Source organism: Ursus maritimus, unplaced genomic scaffold (assembly GCF_017311325.1).
Source record: "Ursus maritimus isolate PB19 unplaced genomic scaffold, ASM1731132v1 scaffold_11, whole genome shotgun sequence".
Lineage (NCBI taxonomy): Eukaryota > Metazoa > Chordata > Mammalia > Carnivora > Ursidae > Ursus > Ursus maritimus.
The window spans coordinates 59,587,856-59,607,726 of NW_024423453.1; the positions used below are offsets into that span (position 1 = coordinate 59,587,856).

The following is a 19,871-nucleotide window of genomic DNA, read 5'->3' on the forward strand; positions in this document are numbered from 1 at the left end:
CCAGTTTAGCAGAATCCGACGGCCTGCGTAGGGAAGACATCCAAGGAGAGGAAGTGGCCAGGTACGTGAGGCTTGTACGGAAGAGGCCTCTAATGCTGAGCCAGGAGATTTTTACTGAATTTGAAAAGCAGGAGCAACCTAGCGAAGATATTAAGCAAGGGAGTAACATGACCCAAAGCTGCCCTTCAGCTAGAGTAATCTTACTGTGAATAAGGCTAGCACTGAGTTGAGAGAAGCCAGAGGTGAAGAAGCCAGTTTGGAGGTTATTATAATAATCACCCAGGTGGGACATCCGTTAGCCGTGGAAACGGTGAATGATACCAGGAATGAAGATTCTGCATGACTTTGCAGGGTTACACTGGGCAAAGGGTGTTGAAAGGTACAGGTGCACAAGGGCCTGAGGAGCAGAACGTTACTGCATTCCTGGTCGCCTCGTGTTGGATGAGTTTAGAAACACTTTATTTTAGGATTTGTTCCATTTATGGATTCCCCGTGGACACGGTATCTAATTTAGATTTTATATTTACATTTATAAGACAAATTTTCACGTATAATGTATTTTGATATTTGAAACAACTTCCACGTGTGTTTTTCCTCGACAGATATGGCAGTGTGGTGGCAAGTTACTGTTTGTCCCCTGCTCTCGTGTCGGACACATCTACCGTCTCGAGGGCTGGCAAGGAAACCCTCCACCCATTTATGTTGGGTCTTCTCCGACTCTAAAGGTGAGTGTTCGGATAAAAGGAGAGAAGCCTAGGGGCTCTGTACCCCACGTGCCCCACTGATAGACCACACGCTGAGGTAGTCACTGAAATGGCAACTCACTGAGTGGGATAAATCTTTTAAGCAGTCAGCGCTGGTTCTCCCTTTTCACTTAAGCTGGACTTACTCATGAAACACCTTATTTTTGTTTTGTTTTTGATTGAAGTAGAGTTGACATACGATATTATAGATGGTATGTTACTTACGGGTGTACCCAGGTATTCGACACGTCTATACGTTGTGAAGTGATCACCACAATAAATCTGGCCACCATCTGTCACCATAGAAGTTGTCACAATATTATTAACTCTGTTCCCTATGCTGCACGTTGCTGTCCCTTCCCCTGCGTCAACCGTCAGCTCGCTCCTCTCGCCTCCGGCAACCATCCGTTTGTCCTCTGTGTCTGTGACTCTGTTTCTGCTTTGTTTGTTTGTTTGTTTTGTTTTTTAGATACCACATAGAAGTGAAATCATATGGTATTTGTCTTTCTCTGCCTAACTTATTTCACTTAGCATAATACCAGCCATGTTGTCCATCTGGGTCCATCCGTGTTCTCACAAATGGCAAGATTTCATTCTTTTTTATGGCTGAGTAATATTCCAGTGTGTGTGTGTGTGTGTGTGTGTGTGTGTGTGTGTGTATCTGTATACCCCACATTTCTTTATCTATCAGTATTGTCAATACCTTGGCTATTGTAATTGTAATTGTAAATTGTATTATAAATAATGCTGCAGTGAACATAGGGGCACATATATCTTTTTGAATTAGTGTTTTTGTACTCTTTGGATAAATATTCAGAAGTAGAATGCTGGGTTGTATGGTAGTTCTGTTTTTAATTTTTTGAGGAATCTCCATACTGTTTTCCATCGTGACTGTACCAATTTGCATTTTCAAAAACAGCACACAAGGGTTCCGTTTTCCTCATATCTTCACCAACACTTGTTATTTCTTGTCTTTTTGACAAGATTTTTTCTTTTGACAGGTGTGAGATGATCTCTCATTGTGGTTTTGATTTGTGTGTCCCTGATGATGAGTGAGGTTAAGTAGCTTTTCATGTGTCTGTTGGTCATGTGTCTGTCTTCTTTGGGGAAATGTCTGTTCAGGTCATCTGCCCATTTTGTAATTGGTTTTTTGCTTTTTGATATTGAGTCATGTGAGTTCTTTATGTATTTTGGTTATTAATCCCTGTTTGGTTGGATCATTCGCAAATATCCTCCCATTCAGTAGGATGCCTTTTCATTTTATTGATGATTTCCTTCACTGTACAGAAGCTTTTTAGTTTGATGTAGTCCCGTTGTTATTTTTCTTTTGTTGCACTTGCCTGAGGAGATAGATCCAAAAATAATTGTCCCAAGAGCTTACTTCCTATGTTTTTTTAGGAGTTTGAAGGTTTCGGGTCTTATATTTAAGTCATTAGTCCATTTTGAGTTTATTTTGTATATGATAGAAGAAAGCGGTCCAATTTCATTCTTTTGCAAGTAGATGTCCAGTTTCCCTGTCTTTTCCCCTTTGCCTCATTTGTCAAAGATTAGTTGACCATAGAAGCATGGGTTTATTTCTGGACTCTCTATTCTGTTCCATTGAGGTATGTATCTGTTTTTGTGCCAGTACCATACTGTTTTGATGACTATAACTTTGTAGTATAATTTGAAATCGGGGAGCATGACACCTCCGGGTTTTTCTTCTTTCTCAAGATTGCTTTGGCTATTCAGGGTCTTTTGTGGTTCCACACAAATCGTAGGATTGTTTGTTCTCATTCTATGAAAAATACTATTGGTATTTTGATAGAGATTGCATTGAATCTATCCATTACTTTGGGTAGTATGGACATTCTAATAATATTCATTCTTCCAGTCCATGAGTGGTGTATCTTTCCCTTTTTTTGTGTGTTATCTTCAGTTTCTTTCATCAGTGTCTTATAGTTTTGGGGAGTATGGGTCTTTCACCTCCTTACTTAAATTTATTTCTAGATTTTTTTTTTGATGCAATTGTAAATGGATTGTTTTCTTAATTTCTTTTTCTGATAGTTCATTGTTAGTGTATAGAAATGCAACAAACTTAGGTATGTTAATTTTGTATCCTACAACTTTACTAAATTCATTTATTCTGATAGCTTTTTGGTAGAGTCTTTAGGGTTTTCTATGTAAAGTGTCATGTCATCTGCAAATAGTGACTTCTTCTTTCCCAATTTGGATGCTTTTTATTTCTTTTCTTGTCTGATTGCCATGGCCAGGACGTCCAACACTAAGTTGAATAAAAGTGGCAAGAGTGGGCATCCTTGTCCCAGTTCTTAGATGGAAATCTTTTAGCTTTTCATCATCGAGTATGATGTTAGCTTGTGGGCTTGTCATGTATGGCTTCCATTATGTTGAAGTATGTTCCCTCTATATTCACTTTGTTGAGAATTTTTATCATAAATATGTGTTGAATTTTATCAAATACTTTTTCTGCGTCCATTGAGAAAATTAAATGATTTTTATCCTTTTTATTAATGTGGTTTATCATGTTGACTGATTTGTGGACATTGAACGAGCCTTGCATCCCTGGAATAAATCCCACTTGATCATGGTATATAATCCTTTCAATGTATTGTTGAATTCAGCTCGCTGATATTTTGTTGAGGATTTTTGCGTCTATGTTTATCAGAGATCTTACTATTTTTTAAGATTATTCGTTGTATCCCATTCTGATTAAGATTTCTATATTGAATGTTCTCCATGAGAAGACATCTCAGACAAATTCAAAAACAACTGCCACTCTGTAGGAAAGTAGTTGAAAGGAAAATATCAGCTTCTACTATTTTCACATGAGTAAAATATTATTTTTATTTGGTCTAAAAAATTAATCATTAAGAGTTTGTGCAGTAAACAAAATCAAATTTCCAAACAATGCTTGCAAAAGATTAATATCTTTTGTCCCTCAAACCAGGGACAGAGCAGAAAAGCTTCACACAGAGGCCAGATGTCCCACTGCTAGGAAGATGAAGTTCTCTGTTCTTGACTGAGCAACTTTGAAGTTTCTTTAGTTGGGCTGCTTTCATAAATTCTAAGAGCATAGGAGTCTGATTCCATTCATTTTCTGGAGCCCTTAACCAAGTCAAAAACAGAAGGAAGTTTATTACTGGCTGCAGATGCAACTTGGAACAGTTCCTTAAAGGGAAGTAGATAATAGAAGCAGAGATGGGAAGGTCTTAGGAATGAAAACAGCTTTCTAACTAGCCAGCTTCTCATAGAAATGGCCAAATGGAGCCCCTGCTATAAGAGGAGATGAGATTGGGGCGCCTGGGTGGCACAGCGGTTAAGCCTCTGCCTTCAGCTCAGGGCGTGATCCCGGCGTTATGGGATCGAGCCCCACATCAGGCTCCTCCACTATGAGCCTGCTTCTTCCTCTCCCACTCCCCTTGCTTGTGTTCCCTCTCTCGCTGGCTGTCTCTATCTCTGTCAAATAAATAAATAAAATCTTTCAAAAAAAAAAAAAAGAGGAGATGAGATTAAAATATCCGCGATAAAACAAAGAGCACCAAACTAACACCAGGCCTGACTGGCGTTGCAGGAAAAGAACCTGCCCTTGGAGTTGGACCCACAATCACAAAGAATTAGTGAAAAGTCAGGTTGATTCATGAAGGCCTATGCTACAAGGAAAAGGAGAAGAGATGAGAGGGCAATCTTTATCCACTCTAAAAATAAAGTGTACATATCGTAAAATCGACCCGATAGGTATAACCCTCCGTGTACACTTCGTGAGTGCCTAGAGTGTGCCAGGTACTTTTTTCCCTCCATCATCCACTCCAACCACAGTGTGCCAGTGGCTTACGTCTGTTTACCCAGCTCATCTGTCTTCTCTGAGCTTCCAACTCTAATAGGCAGCTGTCTCCTAGAATTACCTTCTTAGATGACCCTCAGGCATTTCAAACTCAATGTAGTCAAAGCTGAATTTTTTAACTTCTTCTCAAATGTAATTCCTTTTCCTATGTTCTCTATCTGCCCATGAATGGAATTTAGGGGGAATGTTAGGGTGGTTTTCCTCCCTTCCCTCCCACCTTACCAAGCCCCGAAGATTCTACCTCATACATATCTCTGAAATCCGTTCCTTTCTATGCTTCGTACAGGTCCTTGACTCTCTCCCGCGGATATTAAATGACCTCCTACTTGGCTCTGTGCCATCTTCCACTCACCACCAGTGTTAGTCTCCTGGAAATTAAGTCTGATGTCTGTACCTGCTTAAAGCCTTTTGGTGGCTCTCGGCTAAATGATAAAATTCAAAGTCCTTAAAAAAGAATAATAATAATAATAAGAGCGAACGCTTTTCGAGTGCTTAGTATACACCAGACACTAAATGCTTTTTAATTTTCACAAAACACAACAAGCTAAGTTATGGAAAACTACTTGCAGGACTCCAAATGTACCGTAATTTGTCACACTTCTTTTGGGTTTCTCCTTGTCCTGATTACCATTCCCACATAATGAACCACTGTTTCGAGACTGATCCGTCCCATGCCCCTCCACGCTGCCTCTCTGGCCTTCTCCCTCCCAAACAACGAGATGCTCCTTCTTTGTGTTGCTGTAACCTTATGTGTGCACTTATTCTTCACGTTCATTAGTATCTAGAAGACATGGGCTTTGTCTACTTTTGGATGACTTTGCAAAAATTAAGACTATTTGGCGATAATATTATGTGTTCTTGTATGATACCCCCGCATACCACGTTTTTGGATCCCACGGGCTTTTGCAACAGCATGCCTACGTTCACCCTTTGGTAGTCGTAGCCTAGAGAATCCTAATCTGAACACAAGGTCTTTTCTTTTCTTTCTTTCTTTTTTTTTTTTTTTTTTTGTTTAAATTCAATTAGCCAACATAGAGTACATCATTAGTTTCTGATGTACAAGGTGTTTTCTACTCCTGATGTAAAACAGGGCTCAGCAATGATGGCCCTTAGACCGAATCCAGCCCATTTCAGTAAATAAAGTGATACAGGAGCACCAGCACACCCATCTGTCTGCGTGTTGTGTGAGCTGACAACAGCAGAGCTGAGTACTTGCTACAGAGACCGTGCGGCCCACTGTGCCAAAGAACCTTACTCTCTGGCCTTTCGTAGAGAAAATCTGCTGAGGAACGATGTAGAAGACCCAGGGCTTAGACGGTGTACTCAGTCTGTCATAATATTCCTGCCCGCACGCATTCATTCCCTTGAACCGTAGAAGACAGGTCTTTGTCAGTTATCACGGCATCAGCTTATGTTATTGTCCCTTAATTGCTTTTCCTTAAAGCGCATCAACTGGGGAAAATATCCCGTTAATTCTGGGTGATAGCAAAATGCTTCTATTATCGTCGTAACATGACCCAAAAAAGCCACTTGCAAAAAAATGTGTTTTATTCAACAAAGCTATTGTTTTTCGTGATGGTTTCTGAAATGAGCCTTTTCCCTACACATGCTCGTACTGTGGTTCTAATAGAAAGATTCTGGGTGAAGGAGCATCCGTGTCCAGCCAGCCTCTCCTAAACCCTTTCTGGGTTTTACCTTCTTCCTCTAGAAGGTGGATAGAACATACAGTCTTAGAAAATACAATCTTTACAGCTCGGTGATGTCAGATTCTGTATCTATCACTTCTTAGTCGAACATGCATGACATTTTATCCTTAGCAATTGACATATTTGGATCGTCAGCTCGCTTGCATTTGTTTAATTAAATATCAGGTCCTATTGAAATGAGTTTGTCATATGTTGTTCATATTTCATGTGTCTAAGATGAGCTGTTTATGGCATTGCAGGTGTTTTTCTTTTTCATAATGATATCTTCTTTTTCACAGAATTATGTTAGAGTTGTAGAGGTTTGGTGGGATGAATACAAAGACTACTTCTATGCTAGTCGTCCTGAATCAAAGGCATTACCATATGGAGATATATCTGAGCTAAAGAAATTTCGAGAAGATCACAACTGCAAAAGTTTCAAATGGTTCATGGAAGAAATAGCTTATGACATAACTTCACACTACCCTTTGCCACCCAAAAATGTTGAATGGGGAGAAGTAAGTACCGCCTGGTTTTCAGGTCTCAAAGTGTGTGTGTTTGGAGACTGAGTTTGGGAGAAGGCAAAGAGAGATGGAAACGTATGAGTGAAAGAGAAGAATTCTTGGAGCAAAGTTTCTGAAAAACTGTCCGGTAACCCCTCCCCCACCTCTCCACCAAACCATTAACACCTCCCCTGACCCCCCAACCACTGTGTCCCCTGCTTTCAACTTTTGGACTTCCGGCTCTCCATCCTGGAATGCTGTCCACTCCCTGCAGCAACTCCTGCCCGTTCCCTACCCCTCCCTCCAAGTCCCTTTCCTGACTAATTCCAGCTTATCCTATTGCTGTCAATTTAGAGAGCACCAGTTCTGAAAATCCTTTCTTATTCGTCCCCACTCCATCAGAAAGACTGAGTTCTTGATCTTCCCATGGGTTCTCATAACACTCACAATTGCTTATCCCTCAGCCAGTCTCTGTGCTCAGGACCTCGTTCACCGTTGTGTCCCAATGGACTAAAGCGGAGACCCCCATATACAATAGGCACTCAAACAATGTTTGTCAAATGAATGAATTAATTAATGGTAACTGAAAATAAGTAAATCAGGACAAGTCATTCATTGGTGTTGTCATTTGTTTTTTTCAGACTTGCCTTTGTAACCTCATTTCTAATTTTATTCACCCATGAGCCTTTGCTGCTGCTTCATGGGTGTATTGAACGTGCCATGAACTTTCAAATCTAGGTACTGTTGCTTAATTACGTATTCAGCAACTACTGGTCAAGGGCCTGCTACGTGCCAGTCACTCTTCTGGACATGAAACAAGACAGGCAGGTCCTTTCCATCAGGGGAAAGGTCTCTCCCCTTGGGCTAGTGGGGGAGAGACAACAACAGGGAGGACAAGAAGGGTGAAGGCAGATGGTAGCGAGGCCTACGAAGGAAATAAACAGGTGATGTTCAGGAGGACGTAGGGACAGATTAAGAAAGCCTGCTTTGAAGAGGGGACATCTCATCTGAGATCTGAATGATAGACCAGAGAGCCAGGAGAGAGCGTTCCACATAAAGAAAGTGGTGAGGTCGGAGGCTCTGAGTCAGGACATGCTTTGCCTTCGTGAGTATGTGTTAACTGAATGTTTATGATTGTTAAGGCTTCCGGTCAACAATAGGCTATTAGTAGTTTAAGTTTTGGGGATATCAGAAGTTATATACAGGTTTTTGACTGTGCAGGGGGTTGGCGCCCCTCACCCCCGCATTGTTCAAGGGTCAATTGTATATATCTCAGGACTGCTCGGATGTTACCTTCTCAGTATGAATCTGTCCTGCTGTCCCCCAAAGCCTCTTAGCCCCCACCTTTAACTTGCTCTTCTTTTTCTTTTCTCCGTGGTACTAACCACTTCCAAACGTGTTAGTTATGTTTTTTGCTTATATTCTGTCCTTCCCTCCCTAGAAGGTAAGCTCGCTCCTTGCCCCAGCGAGCTTTTATCTTTTATCCGTTTTGTTCTCTGGTATGACAGAGCCTACAACATGCCTGACACAAATATTTGATGAATAAATTAAGTCATGAGTGAAGGAATAGGTGGAATTTTCTCTTCTGCCTTCATAAGCTCATCCCTAAATATATCTTCACTTCAACCTCTATCCCCACGCTGGCGCCTATACGTTATACCTCACTTCTCAGCGTTCCCTGCACATTGCAGGGTAAACCCTTACCAGTTTAAACCCCATGTCTCCCTGGGGACAGTCTTCAGCGTCCCTCCAAGCAGGGCAAGAGGCTCCTTTCTCCGCATGCCTGTCCCTCCATCCTGCTGGACGCTTAGCCCTCGGTCTCCCTACAGACGTGAGGGCCCTGGCCCATGACTTGATTCTCCTTGTGTCTTCTGAAGCACTTATCGTCATAGGTGCTCCGTCAATATTTGCTCACCTGAGTGAAAGAATAAACATTTTATCCAAATACTATAGTAATTCATAATTGAGATACAAATATATAGTATTTCCAGAAAAGGAAAAAGGTGAGTTGTATACAAAATGTGCGTTCCAGAGATGAACCCCTGTGTGTGCTTCTCACCCATATTAGTCAGAGAAGAGTCTCACTGCCTGACCCGTGTGCCGTAACTTTTGCCCCGTGGGCTCCTTGGAGACAGCTGCCAAAATTGTCACGCAGCCATTTGGAAGAGTTACCTTAACATATTTAATTCTGGTCTAGACATCAAGGGCCAGTGATTGTTACCACTGGGGGTGGGTAACTGCTCTGTTTGCTTCTCATCCACATGAATTCTCATGAACCTGGAATTGTATTTCATGATATCTTTTCATTTTTTTCTTCTGTGGTATTTTATCAAAATCTATAGACCAGTGCCCTCAGTTGGCGTAAGCCCATTCCAGAGCGGACTTCAAAACCATAAATGATTTCAGAGATGACTGGTATACTCTGAGCTCCTCAAAGACTGACAAGACCGTCATAACCTAGCATTACACACACCCAGATTTCCGCTGTGAACTGCAGTACTTAGCATGAAACTCTCTCACCCTGCTGCTGGAGCTCACTACAGCTCAACTGTTGCCTGCCTTTTGGTTCTTTGTTCGTTTTTGTAGATCAGAGGGCTTGAGACTGTTTACTGCATCGATAGCATGGGGAAGACAAACGGAGGCTTTGTTGAACTAGGACCCTGCCACAGGATGGGAGGGAATCAGGTAAATAAGCGTACTTGCGTGTTTTTATAGTTTGCTGCCATGGAGCAGCTAGTCTTACTGATCACGGGGTTTTGTTTGCTTTTTAATTCGATAATTTTGTTTGTTTGGGTAAAGTAAAACATTCTGTAAAAAACTGATAGTGCTAAAGCATTTACTTAGATGGGGGTATGATAGCAGTGTTGGGTTTTCACAGAAGCAATCTGCATCTAGGATTTCTGTCTCATATAAGAGATTAGAATATATTCCTCTGTGAGTATGTAACCCTGTAGTAATTTTACTTGCAAGTATTGTTCAGTCTTCCGCATTTCCCCCTAATAAGCTAGGATGTTACTGCCGGGAAGCTCTATTTCGCTAATAGATTTTCTTACTTCCTTACGTGGATATTGTTCTTATCTCTGGTTTAGATTGTGAAACATCATCAGTTCTGTTTCCACTTTTTCATCCGCTCATACTGTTGGTACATAATAAATATGTGTGAATGACCCATTCTATATCTAAGAGGCTGAGGAACATAGTCCTTTAAGTGTTAGCAGGAGTCTTTGCTAATATCAAAATGGACATAGTTTCTATCTTTGGACACAGAATTCCAAGCATACAGAAAAATTATAGAAAAATTAGATAGTCATTGAGTTTAATTATGAGTTAAGTTTTTTTTTTTTAATAATGTATATCAGCAGAGAAGGTGCCTTGTTACTTTACTTTCTTTTTTTTTTTTAATAGCTTTTTCGAATCAACGAAGCTAATCAACTCATGCAGTATGACCAGTGTCTGACAAAGGGGCCAGATGGATCGAAAGTTATGATCACGCACTGTAATCTGAATGAGTTTAAGGAGTGGCAGTACTTCAAGGTATTGTGCATTTCAGCTCCTGAAATAGTATTATTTGCTGTTTCACTTTAATAATACCTACCATCTGGAATTTAGGTGTATAAATCTTGATATATGTATGTATATATATGTATATATGTGTGTGTGTTTATATATATACATATATGTAATTTCCATAATATTGCATTTATAGTTCATGTTGTCCAGCAGGTGGCGATAGAGACAAACAAATACCACTTGGAAGTCCCACTTCTTTTTTTTTTTTTTTTTTAAAGATTTTATTTATTTATTTGACAGAGATAGAGACAGCCAGCGAGAGAGGGAACACAAGCAGGGGGAGTGGGAGAGGAAGAAGCAGGCTCACAGCAGAGGAGCCTGATGCGGGGCTCGATCCCATAACGCCGGGATCACGCCCTGAGCCAAAGGCAGGCGCTTAACCCCTGTGCCACCCAGGCACCCCTGGTCCTTCCCATTTCTTTATCACAACTGGATAAATACTGCCTTAAAGGTCAAGTGTAGTTACTCACTTGACACCACAGGCACAGTTTTTCTCTTTCAGCTGTGAATAGTCCAGGTTCTTTGCTGAGTTGAAGATTCCAACATAGTAATGTCTTTATGTATAATTTTCAGTGTCTAGACTTGACTAAATCAATTTATTGTGAAACACAAAGCTGGGAAAGCTGCCCCACACTGAAAGAACCTGGCAGCCCTCAACTTTATTTACTCGTGTAGTGGCCGTGATCAAACCGTGTCTCTCATGCAAGCACTTGTTTGCTCTGTAGTGACGGTGTTATGACCCAGCGTCATATTCCCGGTTATCGTCATTCATAGATAATCACTATGAAGTGGTAAGTCCGTGTCAGTGGCTGACTTTCTTCCTGTAACAAGTCAGGAAGGAGGAGGTTAACATAAACCCTGAAGAACAGAGCATTTGTTTCCACAAAGAAAGGTGAATAATAGTAATAAGTGATGGGGGTCGTCAAGAGTAGTATGAGTAAAACAGTCAATGAAGGCGACGGCAGACCAGAAACTACCATCCAGAAGTAGTTTCGTGGATGAAAAACAGAATGTACGTGTTTTCGATATTTTAAAGGCCGCAGCATTAAATACACACTCGTGCATCAGACGTTACTAAATATTCCTTGGGGCCCGATGATGTGGTGACTTCAAAAAGAAGCCAAAGCCCATCATATTCTAATGGCAGAAAAGAAAAAAAAAATGAAAATAAGTAAAATGCCATAGGTTAACAACGGAGAGATTAATAGAGAAGTATCATTGTACCAGATCTTGAGATAGAAAAAGGCTTTTCATAGAGAATGAATAAAAACTGGGTGAGCAAAGGCACGGGATGAAAGTGAGTAGTAAAGCCTAGGACTCAGGGTTAGTCTGGTCCCCTAAATTGTAGTCCACATGAAAGAACATTGGACTTCGTTTTGTAAGTTTCAGAGAGTGAACAACTTTGAGGAACCCAGTGAGAGGAAACAGTGGATACTTTTAGGAAAATAACTCCAGGAACCTTGTGAAATATGGACTGATAAGCAGATCAGCTCAGTCTGCAGTTCTCAAACTTCCGGTCTCTAGATTGTCTCTACACCCTTGAAAATTACTGAGACCCTGCCCCCCCCAACAAATTTGATCTATCTAGGTCATAGCTAAAAATATTTTCTGAATTGCAAATTAAACCTGAGAAATTTTGTAAGCATGTATTCGTATTGTATTATATTTGTACGTATGTATTAATTCATGTAAAAGTTAGTGATAACCCTACTACGTGTTAATATAAATAATTTTGAATAACGAATTACTGGTTTTCCAAAAGTGAGAAGAATGGCATTGTTTTATGATTTTGCAAATCCCTATAAATGTCTGGTTTAGAAGACAGCTGGGTACTCATACTGCTGCCGCATTCAACTGGATGTGATATGTTGTTTTAGTTGAAGTATATGAGGAAAATCTAGCCTCGAACATTCGGCTAGAAAAGAGAGGATTAGGTAGGGGCGCCTGGGTGGCACAGCGGTTAAGCGTCTGCCTTCGGCTCAGGGCGTGATCCCGACGTTATGGGATCGAGCCCCACATCAGGCTCCTCCGCTATGAGCCTGCTTCTTCCTTTCCCACTCCCCCTGCTTGTGTTCCCTCTCTCGCTGGCTGTCTCTATCACTGTCAAATAAATAAATAAAATCTTAAAAAAAAAAAAAAAAAAGAAAAGAGAGGATTAATTTAATAGCCTTTTCAGATAACTGTGTTTTTTGCAGTGTAGAACCATACCAGTGAACATTTTGCCCTATGTTACATTAAAATCCGTTGGTCTGTCTTACACGCCGAAAGGATCTTTTACTCCTGTCTGCTGTTGTAACATCATGCGTTGCTTGTTTGGAAAATATTGGCTCCCTAAGTTATGTAGATCTTCCACGTGTTGACACATTGCACTAAACAGTGTCAAAACATCACAGATATAACCACTGATTTCATGGTAGAGCTGCCGAGTTCATGGTGGTGGGTACACGTTTTCCACAACTCTAATTTTTGCTTGAAAAGTCAGATTCTAGGGGCGCCTGGGTGGCTCAGTCGTTAAGCGTCTGCCTTCGGCTCAGGGCGTGATCCTGGCGTTCTGGGATCGAGCCCGGCATTGGGCTCCTCCACTGTGAGCCTGCTTCTTCCTCTCCCACTCCCCCTGCTTGTGTTCCCTCTCTTGCTGCCTCTCTGTCTGTCAAATAAATAAATAAAAGCTTTAAAAAAAAAAAAAAGTCAAATTCTATCAGTGGCAACAAATACTGTCAGATTAGTGTTCCTTTTTTTTTTAAGTGACAGGCTTCATTCTCTAGAAAGTCTGCCCAGTCCCAAGTTTGAATAACCATAGTTTGTCCTTTCAGAGTAGTCCTTTCCAGTCAAAATGACGTTACATGGAAAAAAGCGGCTAGCCGGACTCTCAGGTCAAACAAGTGTACACATGCTTTCTTTCCGATAAGCACTGTACTTCAGTATATGGAAGTGCTTTATGCACACTTTCCATTTCATCTCAGAATACTTTTGAAAGTATACTTAAGGGTAGGGGCGCCTCGGTGCTTCAGCTGGTTAAGCGTCTGGCTCTTGGTTTCAGCTCAGGTCATGATCTCAGGGTCATGGGACCGAGCCCCTCAGCAGACTTTGTGTTCAGCAGGGAGTCTGCTTGAGATTCTCTCCCTCTGCCCGTTCCCCCCATTTGCACACTGTTTCTCGCTCTGTCTCTAAAATAAATAAATAAATACTTTTTAAAAAAAAGGTATACTCAAGAGTCAAGATTTAATAAAACTAGTAAGTTTTACTGTTTCAACGCAGACATCTTGAAGTAAAACTAGCATTTTCTTTTTTAGCTGTGGATCTATGGCCATGAATAATGAAACGACTAGCACACTTACGTCACTGCTTGATTTATGCTGAGGCCCCAGCATTTTTACCTGCCATTGCTTTTGCACCATCAGTGTAAATGTCAGTGCAATGAAAAAGGCAAATGGGGTCTTTGTATTATTATAAGGATAGTTTTGGCCTTACAGACCCAATCTTAGATAGTCTCTGAGGACTACGAGTATGAGAAGCCCTGAGCTATATTAAAGAAATCGACAGCAGGGCGTGAGGGCTAACCTAAGGCCTGTGCAGTGGGTCTGGGAAAGGCTAGAGATCAGAGACATTGCAGGTATCGGTCCTCAGTGACTGCTACAATTGGAAGGAAGGAAGGAAGGTGTAGCATGAAGTGCCTCTGTCCTGAGGCCTGGAAGGATGGTACTGCCGTCAGCCACGGTGGGAACTGAAGAAGTAGGTTTGGAGGGGACGACAGTGAATTGAAGTTTGTATACCATTGAATTTGAGGTACCAGCAGTACATTAGGACTTAACAGGAAAAGGGCTTAGAAGACTGGCGGTCAGGAATAATCCAAAGTCCGAGGTAAGGCTGCTTTAAGCCTGTCCGATTTGCTTGAATTCTCTTCTTGTGAAAGCCAGGTGATGACTTCGAATGTCAGTGATACCAAAAGAAGTACAAACTTAAAATTCCTTTGTCCTTTGTTTTCCAGAGCCTGCACAGATTTACTCACATTCCTTCAGGAAAGTGCTTAGATCGTTCCGACGTCCTCCATCAAGTGTTCATCTCTGATTGCGACTCCAGTAAAATGACTCAAAAGTGGGAAATGAACAACATCCATAGTGTTTAGAAAGAATGAAAGAAACCAATAACCTACCTACTGACACATAAATTTATACAGGACTGAAAACCGCCTGAAACCTGCTGCAACTATTATTAACTCTGTACAGCTCCAAACCCAGAACCTCTGGATCAGTTTGAAGGACGTTGATAAACTGTGATTTTACAATAACATTATCATCTGCAGTTACTGTTTACAAAACTGCTTTTACCTTAAACTTTGTAGATGTTTACATCTTTTTTTGTTTTGTTTTAAGATGATGTTGGTAATTTGTGCGTTTAGCTCTGTTTTATTTAGAACAGAGTTAAAAGCATCATTGTCTTCTTTGGGATTACACTCAGGGGTCTGAAAGGCAGTTTGATTTTATCTTTTTTTTTTTAAACACACTTGAAAAAGGTTGGAGTAACCAGACTTTCATATATAACTTGGTGATTATCAACCTGTTGTGTCTTTATTTAATTTTACATCTTTATGAAGCACTGCCACAGGTTCTTAGCCAAGGTGGCCTTCCTTCACAGTCATGCTGCTTTTTTGAAAGGTGAATTTCAACACATTTAGTGCCTCTTTCATTTCTCAGTATATATTTCAAGAGCTTTTGATGAAATTTATAGGATGGTAATGATGGAATTGTCATCTGGATGAGGAATACTTTCACTACTCAAAAATGAATTTATGTGCTACCATTTGTTCTGAAATTGAATGTTGTATGGCTTGAAAAAGAAAAGACCGTATAGAACATCCAAGGCTATTTCATAGGGTTGAAGATTGGCATCAATTCCCTCACTCGCTGGCATTCCCAGTGCTCTCTGTTGATGCTGACTCCTAAGATAGCAAAGGGGGTCCACCAACCAGAGAAAAATTATCCACTGACATTTGGGATTTACTTTTCCCTAATACCTATCACTACAGAGAATTCTCAGTTTTGAAATCTTGAAGTGTGGGGGTAACAAAAACAACAAAATACCACTGTAGGCACTTCCAAGTTTCATTCTCCAAGCCCTTATTTAATTAAGCCTTACAAAACTCCTGTGAGTTACAACCTCAGCTGTGGAACCGCTGAAGCCAAGAGTGAATGGATGTTTCATGTATCTCTTCATCCAAATGAAATCCCCTGCACATTTTTTTAAATTAAAAAAAATGGCTATTTAAAAATACAGTTCATTAACAAATATGAACTTCTGTTAGGTTAGGTGTTAGTTCCCTAGTGTTTCTTAATTTTTTTTTTTTTTAGAAAGCTTATTTCTATTAGTATTTTTCCAGTGAAAAGAAGACTTGTTTGGATTTCAACATTAAGATAGTATCTACTATAGGAAAACAGAATAGCGCAAGTGGTCAATTAAATTTTAATTTCTAAATAATAGTCTTTTGTTACCCAAAATATTAAAATGCTACACTGAGTGCAAAAAAAAAAAAAAAAAAAGAAAAAGAAAAGAAAAAAGGAAAAAACTGATGAAGTGGGGAACGGCAAGTAAATTACGCATTTTTGATCCTGTAATCATGATATCATTACAATGAAAGGAATTTCACAAACTACTGCCAGAGGGAACTATTTTTAATTAAAGCTTAAAAAAGGAAAGAAAAAAAAAATCTACATTTGTTTAGAAGAAAAGCCTACAAATTTGTTTCTTCCAAGCTTAGCTCTTAAATTTGGAGAGTCAGAGTTAAACATCCTGAAGAGCTTTATTTATAATTTTGAATTGTCAATTTATATTTTGCTACTGATCTGTGATCAACCATTTTAACTTTCACTCATCTCTAGGGATGTTTAAAAAGGAATACATTTATATATGCTTATACAACTGCAAAATAAATCAACTATAAAAAGGAAACTAAGAGAATTGGTACTTTAATTACTTGTGTCTTTGCAAATAGGCTCCATTTTCCTTGTTGAATAGATTATAACCTTGTTAACTATGCATAGGCCTAAGAAAGGTGGCACATAAACTGTGCATGTAAATTTTAAATGGGTATTTTGTGCAATTCGTTGATACTCTATGAAAATGATTCTATATATTGAAATCGGAAACCTTACCAAACATGAAAAACATCAGAAGCTGCTGCCACATGACTATTTTCTACTGTAGGCTGCTTTGGAAATAATTCCCATATCCTTGCTTTGTAAGTTGATAATATCACTATGCATTTCTACACATTTTATAAATTTGATTTATGCAGATTTTGATACACTGTATGTTTCTGTAGAAATTGTATAAATATTCAAATTTTATTAGGGATAAATTTGAGAAGTTTATGTATATCTTAATTCTGGGTTGCTTGTTTTTTAGGTGAGAAAAAAATAAAATACTGTATTTTAATCCACGGGTTTTTTTCAGTATTTGTAATCATTTCTAAATCCAAACACTGCATGCTTGAAATAATTACTTGATTTTATTGTTTATAAAATACACTAACATAATAGCTAAAATATCTTATACTATAGTTATATGTTGAGTATGTGCTTGAATATTGGTTATAATTCTGCTTAGAATATGCTTGGAATACTTGGAGCTTACTTATCTGTAGGAAGGAAACATAAAAGTTTATTTTTGTCTCTAGTTGCCTATATATAACAATTTTTTCTGAAGTCACTTATCCAATTATAAAAAACCACCCCAGCAACATATATCTTTCTTGGCAGTATATTTGACTATAGAATTGCCTGTTGAAAGCAAAAATTTCTTTAGGTCAAAACTCTACAACCTGGCAGATCAAGTGAGTAGAGAGAAAGGAGCCTACCAAAAAACAGAAACAGGCCGTAGGACCTTGAGGCAAAACATGTGACATCTCAGAAGATAGGGCTGCTGACATTCCAGTAAGTCTCAGTGTTGATTTGGGAAACTTTCTCTCAGTTGACTTGGCTATTGTCATATCCTCTAATTCTCAGCTGCTATACCAAAGAAATTTGAAAAAGTCACATAAGACCAGACTGGAGTAAACGGGGGCTCACTTATTTCTTAAGATACAGTCTCACAGGGATCTTGGAATATATTTCATTTCTGACAGAATCTAACTTTGTAAAAAAAAAAAAAATGCACTTATAATTCAGTGGAAAACGTGGTAAGTACTTGATCTGAGCCAGATCCCTAGTAGGCCAGTCATTTGGGTACGTTAATCCATGTGAAAGCAGATTTAAAAAGTATCAAGCACTATGAAAATGCATGTCATTCATTGGAATCAGTCAGTTGCAGGAAAATGGACAGAGAATGGTTTTTGTGGACCACTCTTTCCTGGAATTGAGATTAATGGAAGGATGGACTCTAAACTAAATTTAATAATTGTTTTGCAAGTCTTATTTTTAAGATTTTGTAATGTCCATAATGGAGCCCACATTTGAGCAGAGGTGGGATGGGGAAGGCTCCTTATTTTCATAATAGAATGATGTTACAATCTACTCATCTGAATGAATATAGTATGGTGGACCAGTCTATTTTCAATCTCTGTTCCACTACAAATTACTCCTATAATCTTGGAAAGTTATTTAAACTCTGTACCTCAATTTTCCCATTTGCAAATTGGGGAAAATAAGTGCGTATTTTGTGGGATTTTATTAGGATTGTATGAATATACATAAAATGCTTAGGATAGTTCCTGGCATATAGTCAGGGTAATATAAATATTAGCTGTTATTATCTGGTTTCAAGGCCTTAAAATTTGTTTTTAATCAGAAGATGGCCTACACTGCAAACCCTATATAAAGGCTACCTGTGTGTACCTATGTTTCATATATGAGATGACATTACCCACACTTTACAAATGAAGAAATGAAGCTCAGAAGTTATGCTGCTTCTTAAATTGGGGGTAAAATGTTTATCCATAAGGCGATAAATGATCTCTACCTCATCATTTATATAGCATTTGTAAAATATAGTTTTTAGTGGTCTAATTTAATGCTTGGATAGAACTAAGTGCATCCTGAAGAATGTTTAAGATCATGTCCTAAAATTACTTTTAAATGAAATTTCTCAGGTTTTTGATATGGGCAAATAAACTCCAACTGTATTAATCCTTAAATGTACAAAGCAAAACTAAAACTTTTAGTAGAAAGTTGAACTGCATAGACTTCCATGTCTGGCCATGACATAGTAATTGGTATTGGACTTACCCTGCTGTCCTAAACAGCTATAAACTGGACAAAATATATGGGCTGTTTTGAGGAATTGGATAATAGGCAAAGCAGACTGTGATACTTGAGAGAAAGGAAACATGCAAGGTGAACCCCAGGTTTACCATGTCTGTCTGTCCGTCTGGGAAAACTTTTGTGATCATGGTAAAGGAAAATGGAGCTCAAACAGTGGTGATACTGGTGAGCTGAGGAGACAGAGAGTAGAGTTTGGTGCTGCTGAGACAGCTGGAATTCACAGGGAAGGTTACTGGAGGGGAGTGCACTTGAATACCAGAAAATTGGTACAGGAATTTCTATAGCACTGCCATTTACAATTGCAAAACCCCCAAGAACAACCTAAACACTCATCAATATTACACAGCAATGAGCATGAAATAGTTAGAAACAAGTTAGTAGGATAATGTTAAGTGAAGAATGCAATTCCCAAGACATGACCAGCAAATACTTTTTGTAAAATTAAAGGCAACTGAAACATACAGGAAGTCACACATCTATATGTGATAGATTAAATAACTTGTCCAAGTTCAAATTTAGCATTGGGAGTCAAGAACATAACAAGGACATTAGGTCAAGGACATAAAGAACTTCACTATCAGTACTTTCAGAACCATGTAGGAGGAATTTCTATTTGTATTTTCCATGTAACATAGTTTTCCTCTCTACCTTGAGGGTCAAAAATCTCAGAACTGGGTTCCTCAAAAAATTAAAAATAGAACTACCCTACAATCCAGTTATCATACAACTGGGTATTTACCCAAAAAATATCAAAACATTAATTCAAAGGGATACATGCACCCCTATAGTTATTGCAGCATTATTTACGATAACCAAGATATGGAAGCAGCCCAAGTGTCCATTTGTTCATCAACAGATGAATGGATAAGTGTGTGTGTGCGCGCGTGCGTGTGTAAAATGGAATATTACTCAGCCATTAAAAAAATGAAATCTTGCCATTTGCAACAACACGGACGGAGCTAGAGAGTATAATGCTAAGCAAAATAAGTCAGAGAAAGACAAATACCATATAATCTCACTTGTTATGTGGAATTTAAGAAACAAATGAGCAAAGGAAAAATGTTGAGAGACAAACCAAGAAACAGACTCTTAACGAACTAAAGCTTGTGAGAGGGGAGATGGGTAGAGGGATGGGTGAAATAGGAGATGAGGATTAAAGAGTACACTTATCACAGAAAAAAAAATGATTTTAAAAATCTCAATATACTCTTACCATAGCAACTATCTTAACTCATACATATTGGTATGTATACTTTCAGCTAATATTATTTACT

General features: G+C 39.1%; 1 protein-coding gene across 4 annotated transcripts in view; it reads left to right on the forward strand.

The window, feature by feature from the left end:
* Positions 1 to 16,778, forward strand: part of GALNT7 (polypeptide N-acetylgalactosaminyltransferase 7) — a 140,425-nt gene extending 123,647 nt beyond the window's left edge. For 2 of the 4 annotated variants that reach the window (XM_040626437.1, XM_040626436.1), the window contains exons 8-12: positions 603 to 725; positions 6,569 to 6,787; positions 9,359 to 9,457; positions 10,178 to 10,306; positions 14,331 to 16,778. In XM_040626437.1, coding sequence (XP_040482371.1) covers positions 603 to 725; positions 6,569 to 6,787; positions 9,359 to 9,457; positions 10,178 to 10,306; positions 14,331 to 14,468 — 708 coding nt within the window. In that variant the 3' untranslated portion in view covers positions 14,469 to 16,778. The other 2 variants (XM_040626438.1, XM_040626439.1) reach the window with 2 other exon arrangements.
* The last annotated feature ends 3,093 nt before the right edge of the window (positions 16,779 to 19,871 follow it).